Source organism: Pygocentrus nattereri, chromosome 10 (genome assembly GCF_015220715.1).
Source record: "Pygocentrus nattereri isolate fPygNat1 chromosome 10, fPygNat1.pri, whole genome shotgun sequence".
Taxonomy (NCBI): domain Eukaryota; kingdom Metazoa; phylum Chordata; class Actinopteri; order Characiformes; family Serrasalmidae; genus Pygocentrus; species Pygocentrus nattereri.
Genome location: NC_051220.1, coordinates 14,425,746 through 14,446,494, shown reverse-complemented (window position 1 = coordinate 14,446,494; position 20,749 = coordinate 14,425,746). Strand labels below are relative to the sequence as shown.

Genomic DNA, 20,749 nt, shown 5'->3' with positions numbered 1-20,749 from the left:
GGTTGTGATTTACCAATGGAATGAGGATATGAATGTCCGCCAGGCTGTCATTTCATGAGATTACTACAGGTCATATAAGTCAAATAAATATGTTGCAATGTTTGGACTAACTAGAGATTAGCGGCTCGATATGCACGATGAACGCTAACTGATTAATCTAAATTAATCAAAATAGAACTAGTTCCAAACAACAGATCATCTTAGAAACAATGGAACAACTTCAGCGTCCGAGTGCCATCAACTCACTCTAAACCATGAAGAGACTGGTGGAATGTAATATGTCGACGCATTACGGAAAATAAAAGACAATATACTGATCAAAGAAGTAGAAAAAAATTCACTTTATGTAACTCGAGCATTAGATGCCATTTTATTCTGAGCTAAGAGTAGCGGGTTTGGAATGTCTCACTGATCAGACGTCTAGACGTCGATTTGAGTAAAACTAACGAAACATATCAAACTGATAAAACTTCACAGAAAAATCTATTTCTATATTTGAACTCATATCTGGCTAGCTCGACAGTTACCGGGTGGCATGCAACAGGCTGTACTGCTGTACTGGCAACTAGCAGCCCTAAGTTAGCAAAAATGTTTGCCATTTTGCTGTGCTAGCGACTCAAGTAGAACAAACCTGGTCCAATGCCAGTGCTACCAAGTTAACAACCAGAAAACACATTATTACAACAGAAAGGTTCCACACGTAATGGTATAGAGTTTACAGCTCGACTCGTTTCCGCGAAGCACTAAGTTTTAAAGTAGCTTAGCTAGCTAACAGGTTAGCTGGCCACTTCCCTTGCCGTGGTGTAGCTTCGCCTATGGCAACCTGTTGCGAAAGAGACATTAGCCAGCCAGCGGCTAAGCTGAACACCAAACATACGCGCCTTTTACGAATATGGGACGATAAAAGAAAAAGAAAAGAATAATTTACCTATACGTTGAGAAAAAGAAAGTATCCTCACTTTTAGCCGCTTTCAAATGTTTCGAACAAGCCGTCTTTTTCACGGACAACAACATATAGGGGCCTGTTTCGTTCGCGACGTTTTCGTAAACTGCGACTAGAGGGGCAGTTCGCGAGAAAGTTACTCTACAGCTCCCCACGCTGCAGACATGCAGTACCGAACCTCGTGGACAAACACGAAATCACGTTTGATATGTAAGATGTCTAAATATTATACCTGTTTATTATTGTACAACTTTGTTATTTCTTGCAAGTTTGAGTATGTATATATTTATATCTTGTATACATATATAAGCGTTTGTACTTCTAAGACCCCTTCTTAAATCCAAAAATATAATCTAAGTATGTGTCTAATTGATAAATTCCTCCTCACTTCAGTATGTAAATGTGTACCAATGTATTTGTATTTGACTGTATTGTAAGGGCATTATAAGGAACAATATCCAAAGACTTATTTCAGATTGACCACCATTTTAGTATTGTCAGCATCATATCGAAACATGCAAAAGACACATGGTTCATTGGCAGTTTTGTTTAGTAAATATGATATATATTTGTGTTGTAGACATTGCAGTTCCTATAATCACCACTGTAAATAAATCTGGTTTGCAAATTTCTCTACAATACATTTTGACATCAAAACACTTTGAATGACTTCGTTTACATCACTGATTAAATTATGCAGATATTTTTAAACCAAACACTGTGGAATTTCCCTTTAATATAGTGACTGTTCAGAGGTCTAATTGCAAATCACTCAGGCTGCCTATGTGTCTACAGGGTTGCTGGTCCGATCCAAGACAAATGTCACACTAAGTAATAACATGGTTCGTTGAGGCCCACTAGCTTGCGTACCCAAAACATTTGTGATTTATCCTTACATGACCATCCAAAATCTCTTTAAACCTTAAAATTAAACAGGCTGAAATATGTACATGATCCCTGTTCTTATTGGCTGGTCCTGAATTATGTACCTTATTCAAAAGCAGGTCATAAGTAAAGCTTGAGTGGGAGTGCAAAACTGCCATTTTCGGAATAGATAGACATATGTAAATGCAATTATTTCCATGACATAACATTAAAAAAAAGAATTAACAACAGGTTGTTTTGGTAGCTTAAATTCTATATGTTTTGAAACTTAAACAATGTTTCCATATTACATCAAACTCTTGTTTTATTCTGTGAGTTTTCCATGATGTGGGCCCTTTAAAGGGGACATAGCATGTAAATTCCAATTTTACTAGTTTTTAGTTTGATATATTATGTAAACTATTAAAACAGACCCTTTTTCGATCGGGCGGAAGGCAGGATACACTCTGGACAGGTTAAACATATACAGGTATTTTGAATTTGTTGTCAAATTGAACTGTTGATGACCCAACCATGAACATTTTTTTAAATAGAACTGCCTATTCAGCAAACAGCAGTTTACCCTTCAATTTCACTTGTAAAGTGTTAGTCAGTCAGATAGAAAAAGAGGTCTTTCACATACATCTGTCTAAAAGGCAAATCTATTTAACCCTAAGGGATAAAGAGAGGTGTGAAAATGGTTATGCCATTTTTGCCACTTAATACCACATAACTTTTAAGAGCGGGCTTTAGACAAAAGAATAAAGTACTAAAAAACTGTACAATACTGCCTCTTTAATTTAATTAAAGGGGAAATTCTACAGATTTTTCAAAATTTTTGCATAATTCAATAATTGAGTGGTTTTGATGTGAGGTGGTTAATTGAAGAGAAACTTACTGAGATTGATTTCAATTACAGTGATGGTGACACGGATGCAAATATATAATTTTTACTATCCAAAATAACGGGCGGAATTCCGCGACCTGCATTTTTTATGTAACATTGAAAATGGTAAATGGTTTAAAAAAATAAATAAATTAAAAATAAATAAAATTAGGCAGTCTAAGTGTTTTAAGAATGTAAAAAATAAAATCCTTAAAGGATTCACATCTTGGAAAATTAAACAAAAATTTCCTCGGTTTATGAAAATTATTCAGTTTGAAGTTATCCGAAAGTGTCAAAATATACTACTCACTCCCCAGTCGGTAGAGACCATATATGGAAAGTTAGCTGCAAAAACAGCCTGTTTTTTAAATGAACTGCTTGTGATGTCATGCAAACCAACTCAAAATCTCAAAAGCTTTACTGCGCTGTCTCATATGGCAATGCGCTAGAAGGCAGCATTATCCACTGTGTCAGTGCTAATGTTTTCTGCAGCCAATCAAAACATAACTCATTTATCTTATATCAGTCTTAAAGGCACAGTGATGCACTGTTTATTTCTAAGGGATAACGCGAGATTGGAAAATATGTAAGAAGAACTATAACAGCTTTTGATACATAGTCAAATTTTGATTAATCTTAAGGAAGAACATAAAATAGTAGAAAAATAGAAGAATATAGTCAGCCAGCTTTCCATGTTTATTTTAAAAAGAGAAACTGAATCACATGTTTTTACATAATGATCAATTATTTTAATTGTCTCATCAATTTTAATATCATTACAGAAAACATTATAATACAGAGTTTTTCAATGTGTCCTCATTGCTTCAGTATTTTGCATAAGAGTGCTGGTCACAGCTGTACAACATCACTCTTGCGTTGTTTTTTTTTTTTCTCAACTGTACATAATATGTATTTAGATTAAAAATGCTGTCAGCACGTAAATAAGCTGTATTGTCCTCTTAAAGTCAAATGAATACAAATTCCAAACCCCCTCATTCTCTGCGAGTGGCCCGGGCCGGTTAAAGAGGTTGAAGCAGATGGCGAGGTTGGGAGTAAAAGGCAGAGCAATGCCGAGAGGTGGTTAAGAAGGATGTATCTGACTAAGACAGCCTGCAGGACCTCTCAAGCCTCTCAATGTGTTTCAGCAATGCAAATCTAATGTGCTGATTTCACTGATTTCCAAATCATCACACAGCAGAAACAATTCCATTTACATGTGATGCATGGATAGCACATTTTATGTTGCTCAACAGCATTTTCTTTCTCAGTTTCATAACCATAACACAACAACTTCCCCAACAGTCCAGGCCTTCGGCACTGCACACATGAACACGATTCACGAGATAAACGACAAGCAAAGCAGTTTTGTGAGGCTTTTATGAAACTTTTATGAAGCATACAGTATAATACTAAAGGGAAAACAAAGCTGGGTCATCATGGTGCACCTGGAGAGGCTCCCCACTCCCCTTCCCAAAATAAAGCACCAATTTGTGTCAGGGAACCGAAACGGGTCTCTGATATAATTTCAAATGCTTTCATCCCTCGAAAGAATTTTGTACAGATGAGAAAATAAGTTCTCAGATGTGTTTTGAACAGGTGCCTACACCTATTTATTAAAATGCTACTGTCTAGGTCTATCACTAAACGCACAAAATTAGTTGCAATGAAAGAGAATATAGTTGTGTAATATGATTATCTATCTACCTACCTACCTATCTACCTATCTATCTATCTATCTATCTATCTATCTATCAGTCAATCATATATACACACACACACACACACACACACACACACACACACACACACACACACACACATATATATATATATATATATATATGATTGACTGACAGATATATATATATATATCTATATATATATATATGATTGACTGACAGATATATATATATATATATATGATTGACTGACAGATATATATATATATATATATATATATATATATATATATATATATATATATATATATATATACACACACACACACACACACACACACACACACACACCCCGATCAGGCCAAACATTATGACGTTATGACCTTGTTTCTATGCTCATATGCTCATTGTCCACTGTATCAGCTAGGTGCACTGTACAATTACAGACTGTAGTCCATCTGTTTCTCTGCATACTTTGTTGGCCCCTTTTTATCCTGTTCTTCAGTGGTCAAGACCCCCATGGACCCTCACAGAGCAGGTACTGTGACCACTGATAAAGGACTAGATGATGACCAACACAAACTGTGCAACAGCAGATGAGCTATCGTCCTGACTTTACATTTACAAGATGGACTTAGAAGGTAAGAGTGTCTAACAGAGTTGACAATGAGTGTTTAAAAACTCCAGCAACACTGCTGTGTCTTATACACTTGTACCAGCACAACACACAGTAACACACCACCATAACGTCATGATCCACCACCCAAATTGTACCTGCTCTGTCAGGGTCCATTGGGGTCATGACCACTGAAGAACAGGGTAAAACGGGGCTAACAAAGTATGCAAAGAAACAGAAGGGCACCTATAAAGTGCACCTTTATAGTAAGTGGAACGGATAAAATGGACAATGAACAGGTGGTCATAATGCATAATGTTTATATTTATACACATACACACACACACACACACACACACACACACACACACACACACACACACACACACACACATATATATATATATATATATATATATATATATATATATATATGTATTTGTCTGTGTGTGTGTAAAATTGTATCATTATTTTACAGTTTTACAGAATGAATATATATATATATATATATATATATATATATATATATATATATATATATATATATATATATATGTACTGAGATGTCTTTATAGTCTTTTCGTAAATTTTCCATGTAGTTGTTCTTGTGGAAACACTAATTATACTTCAACTTTATTCAAATCAATAAAAACTAACTGTGCCGTTGCATATTACAGAGTAGTAAATTATATGTGGACATGCACCACTTTTTTCTTTGTTCACGTCTCACATCCCACTTAAGGCGACATCATAGCCGTCCTATGACCATGACATCCACCACCTCGCCTTTGTGCAGCTCCACGTATTGCTCTGTTTTGGGAGGTAACATCAGAAGTCCATTGGCACTGCGCATACTCATGAGTCGACTACTCATTTGGTTTCCTGAGAAGTACAGGAGAAAGTGTGCGTCAGACTCGGCAAAAGACAAAAATGAAGACTTCTACTGACATTTGAACTAATGGTGTGCACAAGGTGGGCTCGCTCATGGGTACAACGTTATCTTTGAGATAATTAAAGGCAGGATTAATTTTAAGATACCGCAATTATAATGGCTGGGATTGTGGCTTGCTGTTTGGGCGGGCATAGAAAATTACTGGCTGCTGGAAATTAACAACAAAGAAGCTGCTGTACATATGATGCAGAGATAAACACATTAACAATTAGCATGTGCTGCATAAACATAATAAACCTATGTAACCTCCACTACATAACTTAATGGCACAATTTTTTGCCTTAATGAGATACAGATCTGATGTTTCAGAGCTGTGTGGACATGCAAATCTCACCTTTTCGAAACAGATCTGAGCTGCTTTCATATGTGTTCCTATATTAGATATATGTCTGATATGTGACCATGCAACCTTAATGAGAACAGTCAGATAGGAATTTGTTTTCTTTTCCACTGTGCATGCACCATCATTAAATTCAACTTGTGATGTGAACATAGCCTTAGGCACAAAAACACTTTTTTTCCAAAATATTGGTTACACACAGTTGCATACAGTAGCATAATTAGCTAATGATATAATGTTGATACAGATATACAGAAAAAGTAGAATCAACTGTAGATCAACACAAGATTTTGTTAGAGCCAGAGCACATCATGTGTGGTGTAAACGAGTGGGTTTAGGCATCAATAATTAAGCCTGAGCTTAATTAATTTGCGTGAAGATTTTCTTTTACCTGTGCTCTGTGCCCAGGGCAGGGGCTCCTGGTGATGCCACGTCAATATACATCTGTGATACTCAGGACGTGGATCCAGCTTAACATCACAAGAGAGCTGTAGAGAAAATGTCAGATGATGACATCCAAGCATGAGAGAAACATATATGTCTCCAATAACATACTCCTACTTTTGGCTTTCTGTATTAAAGTGTCCCTTACTCCAAACACAGTCAAGGCTTGTTTAGTGCCCATGTTTTGCTTTGAGGTTAATATAAACAAGAATCAATTAAATCTTAAACAAACTGAAACTTTTGAGATCGCTTAACATTAACCTGAAATCAAAAATTTAGTTCATGTCCTTGTTCATATCAAGCAAAATTCATCATCTCATTTAAATGAAACATCTTATGTCCTGTAATCCTTGTAATCTTCCATTAAAATCCAGGGACTCATGTAACCTTTGTTCTCACTCTAGAATATTCCTTGTGGTACCAAGAGGGAAATCAGAACTGGAGAAAAAAGCTCTTGCTGTCAATGCACCTGCATTTGGAGCATTTTAAAACAGAAAAGGAACAGAGTTCCTTTCATTAAGCATTTTTAACAATATAGGGTATAATTTTTTTGTGGGCAAAAATATAGATAAATATAAATATGCATAAATGTATATTATTAATGTTAATAAATATTATTATTAATCTTTTTTTTTCTCCCTACCTTCCTCTCTATTGTACTAGGACACCCCTAGAAAAATGAGGTGCCTTAAGGTCTCAGTGGATATGAATGAAGGAGTGAATGAATGAATGAAAGAACTTTTGCCTGCCTCTAAAATGTCTTATAATCAACCAATAAAATCCTTTCACCTTCTTCTCCCACCACATTATCAAGCAAAAATTCTCTGTTAACTCAGAGACTCTCCATGATACATGGTATAGTGAAACTGTATGTCATATTGTTATTTATCAAAATGGACAAAACTGCAGACAAGTGTGGGGAAAAAATGGAAAAGTATGTTTTTAAATTTATAGATGAAAGCATGCTATTTAGTGTCAGAAATTATATAAACTGGAGAGAGTATATAAAATGGAGAAAGTAACTTGCTGTATTTGGAGGCAAGTGTGTAATAATTTTAGGAATGCTTCTTGCATGATGCTATTCAGTGGGGTTTAAGTTACTGTTACTGGTTAGTAGAGGAGTAAACTCCACATATTTTCAAATTTCATATAATTTTAATTCTAAAGTCAAGATTTTCTTTTGATTTTCAATATCATATGTTTTAAAAATGTCTTAACTGTTAGCTCAGACAAATGCAAACCTTATCTTAAAAGCAGCATGTCCTTGTGCAGGCCAGGTATGGCTGTTGTGAAAGATGGTAAAGAACAGAGCAATGGGTGTTTGGATGACAAATGTATTTGTAAAAAAGAATATTATATATACTTTTTTAAATCTCTATATGTATGTATCTCTACATAAAGGTATTTAAATATGAACAATGTGTCTGATTCACTAAACCATGACTCTAGTTGTTTTAGTTGAATATGATTATTTGTTTGTGGGGTACTGCCCTTCTAATTGACAAAGTAAATAACTTCTAGCTATAAACAAAAAATGCTATGCACCTCATATAAAACCTTATACATTGAATCTCCATTTTCAACATTACAAAACTGATATGTCAACAGCAACATTACAAAAGCATAGATTAAAAACTGTTAAAAAAAAAGAAGAACTAATTTACTTAAATACTTTCTTCATGTCTTATGGCCTTTGTGAAAGACCAGTAAAGAACAGAGCAAGGGGCATGATAAATTTATTTGTAGAAAACAATATTATATCTCTACACGAAAGTATTTAAATATGAACAATGTGCCTCACTCACTAAATCGGGAACCAGCTTGTTCCAGCACAAAATAAGCCCTGGTTACACCCTTGCTGGTTAGCTATATCAGTCTTGTAGCAAAATTAAACAATCAAACTTTGGACACCAAACATGTCTTGGCTGAACAACTGAATCTGGGTTATGAGAGAAAACTGTGTACACTGGATTCTACCCTTTAAGCCTGGTGTTTACCCTGGCTTTGATGATAGTGGGCCTTGGGTCCAGGATGCCCTGCATCTTTCTCAGTGCAGGGATGACGAAGAGATTACAGGTGACAACAGCTGACACTGGGTTACCTATAGTGAGAGGTGTAAAAAAGAAAGAAAGAAGTAAATTTGTTGAGCTAGAGGTTAGAAGTAGCTGCTTCTTTTTCTTTGGGCGGCAGCAACCTGGGCAGAGGAGTGTCAGTGCAGGGCTAGGACCTGTAATTATCTATTGCACTGATTTGGGGCCTATGGCTGCACTTTGACAGGGCTCCAATGGCAGTGATGTGAGGATCTGGAGCAGTGTTTGAGGCCACACACAGGAACTGGATTGGAATTCAGTTCCAGCTATGCAAATCACCATGGCTTCAGGACTGCCTTCACAAAAGGCAACTTGAGACCACCTTCCCACACTACTTCTACCAAACCAGGCAGGAGAGTGTGCCACCAGAGAATAAGAGAAGATAAGAGAGGGGTAATGAGAGGAGAGCTCCAGACACATAAGTGAAATTGCCTTTAAAAACAGAAAGGGGATATTAAACAACTTAATGACACCACACCATGGCATGAAACATGTACAGTGGGGCTAAGAGAGAAACACAAGACTCAAACACACAACTAAACCAATACCAACACTACTACACAAAGCCAAGGGCCTGCTAACAAAACCTCAAAAAGTTCTCTCTCAGAAAACAGAAGAATATCACAATAGCAAGTAAATTAAAAAAAAAGTATTTTCCCTTGTATTGTCCCATGTTTTGGCTTGGCTTCCTGTTACAGACCTCACAGATATGATTCTAGCTAACTAGTCTTGAACAAGTCCAACCACTAGGACAAATACAACTACATTCTACATCAGATGCTTTGGTTTGATTTTTTTTTTGCTCGTGTACTTTAAACCTAACTCCAGTTTTTCAGTTTGTAATTCTCAATGTATTTACTTTTTCTGTGCTAGTTTGGTTATATTCTGCTACTTTTTGTCTAATTTTCAATTTGCGGATTTCAGTGTCCACTATATTTCCATTTTCTGAGCTTAGGGTGAAGATGGGGAATTCCTTACTTCTGCGTGGGGGAGGAGGCACAGGCAGCCTGCTAACCTCGCTGTCACTCATGGGCACGGCCTCGAGGAGAGTTGCCCCAGTATCTCTGTAGGTGAAATTACCTTTAAAAAGGGGGAATATAGAAAGAGCCACTGTCACCACAGCCTCGGCTGGCCTTCCTCAGTCGGAGAACAAGCTGGGCTCAGGAATGGGCAAGGGAGAAATTGGGGCACAGGCCAGAGGGTGTACCAATTGGGTGAGGGAGACTAATGCCAGGCAGGAAGGTAAATAAGGGCTGGTAATATCTCATAATGAGGGGACGAGCCTGTTAGTTCGAAAAACTGATTTGTAGTTAGGAGTTTGAGGGATCAAATCTGGGACAATTTTCTTTATGAGATCAAACCATTTCTACATGTTGTTTGCACCTATGTATACTGCATATGTTTTTGGAAGAAGTACTTTATAAATGACAATTATAAACCAGATGTGCATTTCCTAAAGGAACTGCAAGAGTGCTTGAAAAGAGCTGCAAGTGTGTGTGTGTGTGTGTGTTTGTGTGTGTTTCTGTGTAGGTGAACTACACCTCCTTAGGTATATGTCTGTTTGTGTCTGTCTGTGTGGGGTGTGTGAGCGGGAGAGATGTATGTGTTGGGAGGGGCTTGTTTGAGTCCGATTTGCACCCTCTGAACAAACAGTCATAACTCGGGAAATGTTTACTCTATCACTTAACCGGATAGATGGTGTGAGATAAGACCCCTTGAGGATTATTTTGGTGTTATGTTTAGTGTATTGAGAAGAAAATGTCTGAGTTATGACAAGTTAAACACAGAGAAAATCTTGAATCTTGCAGATTCTGATTTTGAGAAATTTACATGGACGTGAATGGGGCGGTTTTGCTGTGCCTAGTGCCAAGAAATGCTCATAACTCTAAAGCTAATTGATAAAATGATGAGATATTTTGAGCTTTCTAAATGGACAAGTTTCTCTACAATTTAAAACTGAAATGGAGTTTCTAGGTGAAAGTTTAAGGATTTAAAAGCAGATTCCCTGCGTGACAGCTGTGTCTGTGAGACTGAGTGGCCTGCTGTGACATCATCGATGTCATTTAGAATTTGAAGTTCTGAACATTCCACCATTCATTCTTATGGGAGGTTTTAATATTTAAACTTAATTTTATTCAAAACTACCAATCCAATCAACTCCAGAAATACATAGCACAAGTCACAGTGCCAAGACCTTTGAAAAGCAGTTTGAACGGAGTCTGTACATTAAGCGGTTCGGGCTGTATTAATCGAGGAAAAGTGTGGAAGAAGAATAAGAAGAAGTACGAGAGATAACAATAGAGTACTTTTTCGAGCACTCCAATCACTTGTGCTGACTTTGGATGAGTATGTGGTATGGAAGCTAACTGAGGATAATCATAATTAAAGAATCTGTACATCACACCAACGTAACACTTTACACATGAATCTCGTTTAATTTCAGTAAGCAGAAGCATACCTGGCAGGGCAAAGATCAGCTTCCGGGTGCCGTCAATGTCCAAGGTTGCAAAGGTGGTAGGAAGACTGCAATCGAAGAAAGGACAAAATTAATGCACGATTGACATTTTTCAGTTTTCTCCAGAAGGTTACTGCATGTGCTGCTCTCACCCTGGCTTCATAAACACCCGACCAAAGTGAATTTGGGCATGGAGGTCAATGTCCAGAACCTGCTTTAAGTAGTCCTGGTGGAAAAAAGGAAGAAAGAAAAGATACTGAGCACAATGAATATGACCGTGGATATGGCTACTGACTAATCCCCCTTCCCCTTCTCAAAGATAGCATTACTGTAAGGTCGGCTCAAAACGTAAAAGGTGAAAGGTGAGAATTAGCATTGTTGCAACAGTAACATTTTCATACTGAAACCAAATAATATATAACAATGCTCAGTATCAAGGAAAATAAACATTTATCATTGCTGGTTCACCCAATGTCTATAGGATTGAACCCAAAAATGTTATAATTTATGAAACTATTAAACTTCATTAAACATTAAACTTCCATAATTTACTCATTTTCATCAGTATAAAACTATTATTTAACATGAATAGAAAACTACTAGTTAAACTAAATATTTAACAGTATGTTAAATATTAAGAGTATCTTAAATAACCTACTGACCTAAGTCAAATTATAAGCATATTTTAATTTGAATATAGGCAGACTACAATATTAAACACTTAAAGCACTTAATTTTTTTTTTCTTTTTTTTATGGTCAACATGGCTTTTTCGGTATTTTGTCTGATATTTGTGTCAAATGTGTTACTATAGTGCACATATCACATAAAAAAAAAAAAAATATATATATATATATATATATATATATATATATATATATATATATATATATATAGAGAGAGAGAGAGAGAGAGATTTGATTCTTTTAAATATTTATTATAGTTACAAAATAAAGACTAGAAAACATCTGTGTCAAGCTTAAACACTATTTTGCAACGGACTAACACAGCACACATAATTATGTTTCTAAAAAGTCATTTTCAATTCTTATGGCCCATCAGAATTTTGATGTATAGATTTTGTTGTAAAGTTAGTTGCTTTCCCCTCTGTATCTGCATCAGACCATCTGGTGGACTCAACGTATTATTGTGTTTCTTTTTTTTTTTTTAATTATCAATCAATATAACCATAACAATTTATGTAAAAATAGCAGCTGCAGCCAGTCAGCAGCCCGTCCATGTTGTCCACCCTCACACACACGCACACACAAATACAAACATATACTACCAACAGCAGGACAAATATGTGGATAACAGAGTGAAGGGACACAGCACCGCCACACTTTTATTCTCTGCATCAACACCACATGTGTAATATAAATGTGTAGGGTGTGTAGAGTAATTGAAAACGTGTTATGCTCTTTGAGCAAAGGCCAAGGAATTGGAGAGTGAAATAATAATATTTTTTTTATTTTATTAAACATTGAAAATAGATCCCACAGACCCAAACAAGAGTTTAATGTGCTTCAATAAAAATTGGAATAAAAATATTTACCTCAGTTTATTTACAGGTGTGAATTAGTGGTCTATTTTAATACAACATGAAGGTGACTGGGTGGACAAGGACATAACAGACTGGACCAGGATATTATAGGGTGGACAAAAACATGTCATATTGTTGCTCATAATGCTGCTCTATTTAAAATTGACTCAGCAGTCAAAGTACAAAAGAGGAAAATCACTATTGTGTTATTTATAGCTTATAAACATACAACCCCAATCCCAATGATGGGTCAAATGTTTTTTTTTTTTTGTTGTTTTTTTTTTTTTTACTGATGAAAGATCTGGACTGCAGGCAGGCCGCCTTCTTCTGCAAAGCCATGCTGTTGTGATGGATGCAGTATGTGGTTTTGCATTGTCTTGCTGAAATATGCAAGGTCTTCCCTGAAAGAGACATTGTACCATCAGAAATGCAGGCTTTTGAACTGTGCACTGATAACAAGCTGAGTGGTCCACCTTTTCTAGAGTCTGCAGGACACGGCATCCATGGTTTCCAAAATTAATTTCCAATTTTGCCTCAGTCCATTTAAATGGGCTTTGGCCCAGAGAAAATGGTGGCATTTCTGCACTATGTTGACATATGGCTTCTTCTTTGTATGATACAGCTTTAGCTTGCACTTATGGACTGCACAGTGAACTGTGTTTGCAGGCAATGATTTCTAGAAGTGTTCCTGAGCCCATGCAGTGATTTCCAGTATAGAATCATGCCAGTTTTTAACGCCATGCCGCTTGAGATCCAAAGATCACGAGCATCCAATATTGACTGCTGGCCTTGTCCCAGGAATTTCTCCAGATACTCTGAATCTTTTGATGAGATTATATGCTGTAAATGGTAGGATATACAATGTCTTTGCAGTTTTACATTGAGGAACATTTTTCTTCATCCCATTTTTGCTTCTGACAGACTCTGCATCTCCAAAATGCTCTTTTTATACCCAGTCATGTGAGTTAGTTGCAAATTGCTCCTCCAACTGTTTTTTTCCATTAGTACCACTTACTTTTCCAGCCTTCTGTTGCCCAATCACAATTTTTTGGGATGCGTTACTGCCATCAAAATCTAAAGGAGTTAAAGTTTTTCATGAAATGGTAAAATTCTTATTTTCAAGATCTGATGTGTTCTATGTTCTATTGTGAATAAAATATGGGTCTACCCATATTTACCCATGGGTCCTGGCCGGGCTCAGCCCAAAATAGTTACATGGGTCCACTCTCCCATGGGCCCACCACCCGTGGGAGAGGTGCTTATGGGGGTCTGGTGCAATGTGGATTGGGTGGCGGCCAAAGGCGGCATTCCGATCCTCGGCTACTGAAACTGGCTCTCGGAACATGGAACGTGACCTCTATGGCAGGGAAAGAGCCCGAGCTAGTGTATGAGATTGAAAGATACCAACTAGATATAGTTGGGCTCACCTCAACACATGGCAGGGGCTGTGGAACAGACTCTCTCGAGAGGGGTTGGACTTTGTTCCACTCTGGAGTTGTCCAGGGTGAGAGGCGTCAGCAGGAGTGGGCTTACTCATAGCTCCACGGCTCAGTGCCTGTACGTTGGGGTTTTCTCCAGTGGATGAAAGAGTTATTTCCCTGTGCCTTCGGGTCGGGGAACGGGCTCTTACTGTTGTCTGTGCTTATCCACCAAACGGCAGTTCGGAGTACTCGGCCTTCTTGGAGACCCTGGAGGGGGTACTGGGTCACCTGTGGGGACTCCATTGTCTTGCTGGGTGACTTCAACGCTGGGTGACTTGCTGGGTGGCATCAGGACACCTTAGGCCGCAGTTCATAGATTGACTTCGAAGTTGTGTCATCGGATTTGCAACCATGTGTTTTGGACACCCTAGAGAAGAGAGGAGCAGAGCTGTCGACCGATCACCACCTAGTGGTGAGGTAGATCAGATGGCGGGTGAAAATACCGGACAGACCTGGCAGACCCAAACGTGTTGTGAGGGTTTGTTGGGAACATCTGGCAGAGGAACATACCAGAAAGATCTTCAACTCCCACATCCGACAGAGCTTCGACCACATACCGAGGGAGGCCGGTGACATCAAGTCCGAGTGGGCCCTGTTCCGTGCCTCCATTGTCGATGCAGCGGATCGAAGCTGTGGCCGCAAGGTTGTAGGTGCCTGTCGTGGCGGCAATCCCCAAACCCGCTGGTGGACACCTCGGGTAAAGGAAGCCATCAAGCTGAAGAAAGAGTCCTTTCGGGCCTGGTTGGCTTGTGGGACTCTGGAGGCAAAAGATGGGTACCGAAGGGCCAAGCAGGCTGCAGCTTCGGCGGTTGCTGAGGCAAAGACTCGGCTGTTGGAGGAGTTTGGTGAGGCCATGGAGAAAGACTATCAACAGGCACTGAGAAGGTTCTGGCAAACCGTCAGGTGCCTCAGGAGAGGAAAGCGGTTCCCGACCAACACTGTATACAGTGGGGTTGGCGGGCTGCTGACTTCGACTGGGGACATCATTGGACGGTGGAAGGAATACTTCAAGGATCTTCTCAATCGCACCAACGATCCTTCCCCAGAGGAGGGTCCGTCCAACACTCGGGCTGAGGTAGCCAAGGTGGTTGAAAAACTCTTTGGTGGCAGAGCACCAGGGATGGATAAGATCCGCCTGGAATTCCTGAGGGCTCTGGATGTTGTAGGGCTGTCTTGGCTGACATGCCTCTGCAACATCGCGTGGACATCTGGGGCGGTTCCCCTGGAATGGCAGACCAGGGTGTTGGTCCCGCTTTTTAAGAAAGGGGACCACGGAGGGTGTGTTCCAACTACCAGGGGATCACACTTCTCAGCCTACCCGGTAATGTCTATGCAGGGGTACTGGAGAAGAGAGTCCAACCGATAGCTGAATCTCAGCTATAGCGGGTTTCGCTATACACTGCTCAAAAAAAATAAAGGGAACACTCAAATAACACATCCTAGATCTGAATGAATGAAATATTCTCATTGAATACTTTGTTCTGTACAAAGTTGAATGTGCTGACAACAAAATCACACAAAAATCATCAATGGAAATCAAATTTATTAACCAATGGAGGCCTGGATTTGGAGTCACACACAAAATTAAAGTGGAAAAACACACTACAGGCTGATCCAACTTTGATGTAATGTCCTTAAAACAAGTCAAAATGAGGCTCAGGATTGTGTGTGGCCTCCACGTGCCTGTATGACCTCCCTACATTGCCTGGGCATGCTCCTGATGAGGTGGCGGATGGTCTCCTGAGGGATCTCCTCCCAGACCTGGACTAAAGCATCCGCCAACTCCTGGACAGTCTGTGGTGCAACGTGGTGTTGGTGGATGGAGTGAGACATGATGTCCCAGATGTGCTCAATTGGATTCAGGTTTGGGGAACGGGTGGGCCAGTCCATAGCTTCAATGCCTTCATCTTGCAGGAACTGCTGACACACTCCAGCCACATGAGGTCTAGCGTTGTCCTGCATTAGGAGGAACCCAGGGCCAACCGCACCAGCATATGGTCTCACAAGGGGTCTGAGGATCTCATCTCAGTACCTAATGGCAGTCAGGCTACCGCTGGCAAGCACATGGAGGGCTGTGTGGCCCTCCAAAGAAATGCCACCCCACACCATTACTGACCCACTGCCAAACCGGTCATGCTGAAGGATGTTGCAAGCAGCAGATCACTCTCCATGGCATCTCCAGACACTGTCACGTCTGTCACATGTGCTCAGTGTGAATCTGCTTTCATCTGTGAAGAGCACATTTGGCAAATTTGCCAATCCTGGTGTTCTCTGGCAAAAGCCAAGCGTCCTGCACAGTGTTGGGCTGTGAGCACAACCCCCATCTGTGGACGTCGGGCCCTCATACCATCCTCATGGAGTCAGTTTCTAACCATTTGTGCAGACACATGCACATTTGTAGCCTGCTGGAGGTCATTTTGCAGGGCTCTGGCAGTGCTTCTCCTGTTCCTCCTTGCACAATGACAGAGGTAGCGGTCCTGCTGCTGGGTTGTTGCCCTCCTACGGCCTCCTCCACATCTCCTGGTGTACTGGCCTGTCTCCTGGTAGCGCCTCCAGCCTCTTGACATTACGCTGACAGACACAGCAAACCTTGCCACAGCTCGCATTGATGTGCCATCCTGGATGAGCTGCACTACCTGAGCCACATGTGTGGTTTGTAGAGTCCGTCTCATGCTACCACGAGTGTGAAAGCACCACCAACATTCAAAAGTGACCAAAACATCAGCCAGAAAGCATAGGTACTGAGAAGTGGTCTGTGGTCCCCACCTGCAGAACCACTCCTTTATTGAGTGTGTCTTGCTAATTGCCAATAATTTCCACTTGTTGTCTATTCCATTTGCACAACAGCATGTGAAATTGATTGTCAATCAGTGTTGTTTCCTAAGTGGACAGTTTGATTTCACAGAAGTTTGATTTACTTGGAGTTATATTGTGTTGTTTAAGTGTTCCCTTTTTTTGAGCAGTGTATATTGATATGTTAAAATCAGTGCTACCTTAAATTCAGTGCCACCTTAAATTTAACACTACCTTAAATGCAATTGAACTTTCAGTTTGAATATTCTGAACTTTACACCATTCAATTTCAATTTGAAAAAAATGACATTTTTGAACAATGTTTTACAACCCCAATTCCAATGAAGTTGGGACATTGTGTAAAACATAAATAAAAACAGAATATGATAATTTGCAAATCCTTTTCAACCTATATTCAACTGAATGCACTACAAAGACAAGATATTTAATGTTCAAACGGATAAACTTTATTGTTTTTTGCAAGTTTTCATTCATTTGATGCCTGCAACACAATCCAAAGAAGTTGGGACAGGGGCAACAAAAGACTGGGACAGTTGAGGTATGCTTTGTGTTATCAGCACAAAGTTCAAAAGCCAGCATCTCTGATGGTATGGGGGTATGTAAGTGCCCATGGCATGGGTAATTTGCACATCTGTGAAGGCACCATTAAATGCTGAAAGGTACATGATTCAGGTTTTGGAGCAACATATTCTGCCGTCCAAGCAACGTCTTTTTCAGGGACATCCCTGCTTATTTCAGCAAGACAATGCCAAGCCACATTCTGCACGTGTTACAACAGTATGGCTTCATAGTAAAAGAGTGCGAGTACTAGACTGGCACGCCTACACTCCAGACCTGTCTCCCATTGAAAATGTGTGGCACATTATGAAGTGCAAAATATGACAATTGACCAACTGTTGAGCAACTAAAGTTGTACATCAAGCAAGAATGGGAAAGAATTCCACCTACAAAGCTTCAACAATTAGTATCCTAATTGTAAACATGCCCCTGTAAACATGCCCCTGTCCCAACTTCTTTGGAACATGTTGCAGGCATCAAGTTCAAAATGAGGAAATATTTGCAAAAAAACAAAGTTTATCCATTTGAACATTCAATATCTTGTCTTTGTAGTTTATTTAATAGAATATAGGTTTAAAGGGATTTACAAATCATCATATTCTCTTTTTATTTATGTTTTACCCAATGTCCCAACTTCACTGGAATTGGGGATGTATGAAAACTATACGTCAGATTGTTCCAAAAAGCACAAGTGCACTATTCCCACATATGAGGAACAGTTATGCAAAATTTGGTCATTGTACGTCAAAAACTTAACTCATGATCATCCATCAGACTGCCAGATATGCCACAGAATTCGTTACTCCACAGAACATTTTTCCACTGCTCCAGAGTCCAATGGTGGCATGCACTACTCCATCTGACACTTGGCACTGTGCTTGGTAATGTAAGGCTTGCATGCATCTGTATGGCCATGGATATACATGGCATGAAGCTCCTGGTGCACAGTTTTTGTGCTGATGCTAATGCCAGAGGAAGTTTGGAACTCTGTAGTTACTCAGACAGCAGGAGCATCGGTGACTTTTATGCACAATGCACCTCAGCCCTTGGCGAACCTGCTCTGTAACTTTACGTGGTCTAACATTTTGTGGAGTTGCAAATGTTCCTAACCACTTCCACTATTCAATTACACCACTCACAGTTAGTCATGGAATATCTAGGAAGGAAGAAATGTAGTGAACTGACATTGCAACAGTGGCAGCCTATTACAATATCACGCTTGCATTCAGTGAGCTACAACGAGCCATTGTTTCACAAATGGATCAATACGACAGCATTTGTCCATATAGTGTAGCTATAACTTTTTACATGGAAAAATCTTTCTAATGCTCAATGTTACATAAAATATTATAGAATATCGAAATTTAAGAGAGGGAGGGGACACTTATGACCCTTGAGGTTTGGAACTTTGGCCGTAAGCTATTTTCAATGCTAATTCCAATAAAGCCCTCCCTTACCTTCTCTCCCATCGACACTCCACCAGACGTGATGATGACGTCTGCACGGCTGATGCCCTCATTCAGGGCGTTCAGCAGGTCATCTGGGCTGCAGGCAGAAGCAGGAACGATTATGTTTAAGAAGTTATTGCTCTCTACTTATACCCATTATGACTGAATAATAAAGACTCTATGCGGCCATTTTTCTTTTAGCAGAGAGTCAGCACTATTCTCTCCTCAGTACAATAGTAAAACTCAAATCAAGGTCTAGAATCCAGGGACTGTATTACAGAAAATTCCTTTTTTTTTCCCTCCTTCCCATCCTTCAAGTTTAGAGATGATCTGGCTAATGACTGTTGAGTTATAGCAAATCAAATTAGCAGTGCCATGACCACAGTAATTAATTGATTTATCCACACAGCACTGAGTAAAAAACTCAACATATTTTTGATAATTATTTACCTAGAGAGGCCCCAGAATCATTCTAGATCAAATTCGAAAACTTTGGATCAAAATCCAGAGACTAGTTTGAAAAGCATGGTTTTCAAACAGTTAATGATTACTAAAAACTGTGAAGTATTTTAATAGACATATATTGGAAAAATTGTTTGGTATGATGTACTACAGTGGACTGATATGGAATTTCCATCAACCTTGTAATAATATAGTAATAACATGTAATAATAGGTTTATTTTTATGAATAGCGCCCCCCAGAGGTGAAATCTTTTGAAACTTGACTGGTTGTTAGGAAATAGATACATGTAGACACCATTCAAGTTTCATGATGATTGGTCAATGTTAAGCCTGTCAAAACCCTGCTTAATTCTGGTTGGCCGATAGCGAGCACAAATTTCAATTCAAATTCAATTCAATATCAAATTGTCCTTCAAGTATCACTTATAGTATGGGGAATAGATGCTGATTGCAAAGTTTCAGCTTAATAGCATGTACGGATGCTGAGAAACAGCTATGTAGCATTAACCCCGCCCCGTAATTACATATGCACATAAAAATTGAATGACCACCTCAGAATCGTCTGTTGAATGTGTATATCAAGTTTGAACGATTTTTGAGTTACAGATTTTTAAATTAATTCTGAATTAATTAGAATTTTTCCAGAAGGGTCCGTTTGCATATGACAGCCATGTTGTTTGGAAAACTCAAAATGTTTTAGATAATTATTGAGGTTCAGGCTCTTCTGAATTTTTTGAGCTCAAATACATGAGGATCGGGCGAAAATTGGAGGACTAGATCGCAAAAGTAGGTTTTGCATATTTTGCAGTATTGCGAAAAATCTAAGTGGGCGGAGCTAAACGGTCCAAATACGAAAGTGGTTTGTTTGGACCCAAGGAACCTAGAAAAAAATGTGTCATGTCTGGCAAAAATCTGGTTTAGGAGTTATAGGCCCAAACGCGTTGACCTGCACTATAGTGCCCCTTGTGGCCGACTGGGCTGATTTCTTGCGCCTGAGTAGCGGGAGGGACTACTACCTATTGACCAAGTTTCAAGTCTGTAGGACTTACGGTTTAGGCTGTGCGTTCCGTTTCAGGGCAGAAAAAGAATAAGAAAAATCTTGACAATTCCAATAGGGTTCAATGCACTACGTGTGATAATCAAGTTAGTTAGCCAGACAACTAGCTACCACTAC

General features: G+C 39.1%; 2 protein-coding genes across 16 annotated transcripts in view; both read right to left on the bottom strand.

Moving 5' to 3' along the window:
• mpp5a (membrane protein, palmitoylated 5a (MAGUK p55 subfamily member 5)) overlaps nucleotides 1-1,092 on the bottom strand; it is a 64,441-nt gene extending 63,349 nt beyond the window's left edge. Inside the window, exon 1 of one of the 2 annotated variants that reach the window (XM_037541987.1) lies at nucleotides 960-1,092. The gene's annotated coding sequence lies outside the window, so the exon portion shown is untranslated. Of the gene's footprint in view, nucleotides 1-928 lie in introns of both variants that reach the window. The other variant, XM_017724847.2, reaches the window with a different exon arrangement.
• A 4,457-nt stretch (nucleotides 1,093-5,549) lies between these two features.
• Nucleotides 5,550-20,749, bottom strand: part of gphna (gephyrin a) — a 160,738-nt gene continuing 145,538 nt past the window's right edge. For 7 of the 14 annotated variants that reach the window (XM_037541978.1, XM_017724838.2, XM_037541980.1 and 4 more), the window contains 7 exons: nucleotides 19,122-19,209; nucleotides 11,422-11,495; nucleotides 11,273-11,337; nucleotides 9,793-9,894; nucleotides 8,722-8,825; nucleotides 6,672-6,768; nucleotides 5,550-5,870 (listed from right to left, as the gene is read on the bottom strand). In XM_037541978.1, the coding sequence (XP_037397875.1) occupies nucleotides 5,737-5,870; nucleotides 6,672-6,768; nucleotides 8,722-8,825; nucleotides 9,793-9,894; nucleotides 11,273-11,337; nucleotides 11,422-11,495; nucleotides 19,122-19,209 (664 nt within the window). In that variant the 3' untranslated portion in view covers nucleotides 5,550-5,736. Of the gene's footprint in view, nucleotides 5,871-6,671; nucleotides 6,769-8,701; nucleotides 8,826-9,792; nucleotides 9,895-11,272; nucleotides 11,338-11,421; nucleotides 11,496-19,121; nucleotides 19,210-20,749 lie in introns of all 14 variants that reach the window. The other 7 variants (XM_037541981.1, XM_017724840.2, XM_017724844.2 and 4 more) reach the window with 3 other exon arrangements.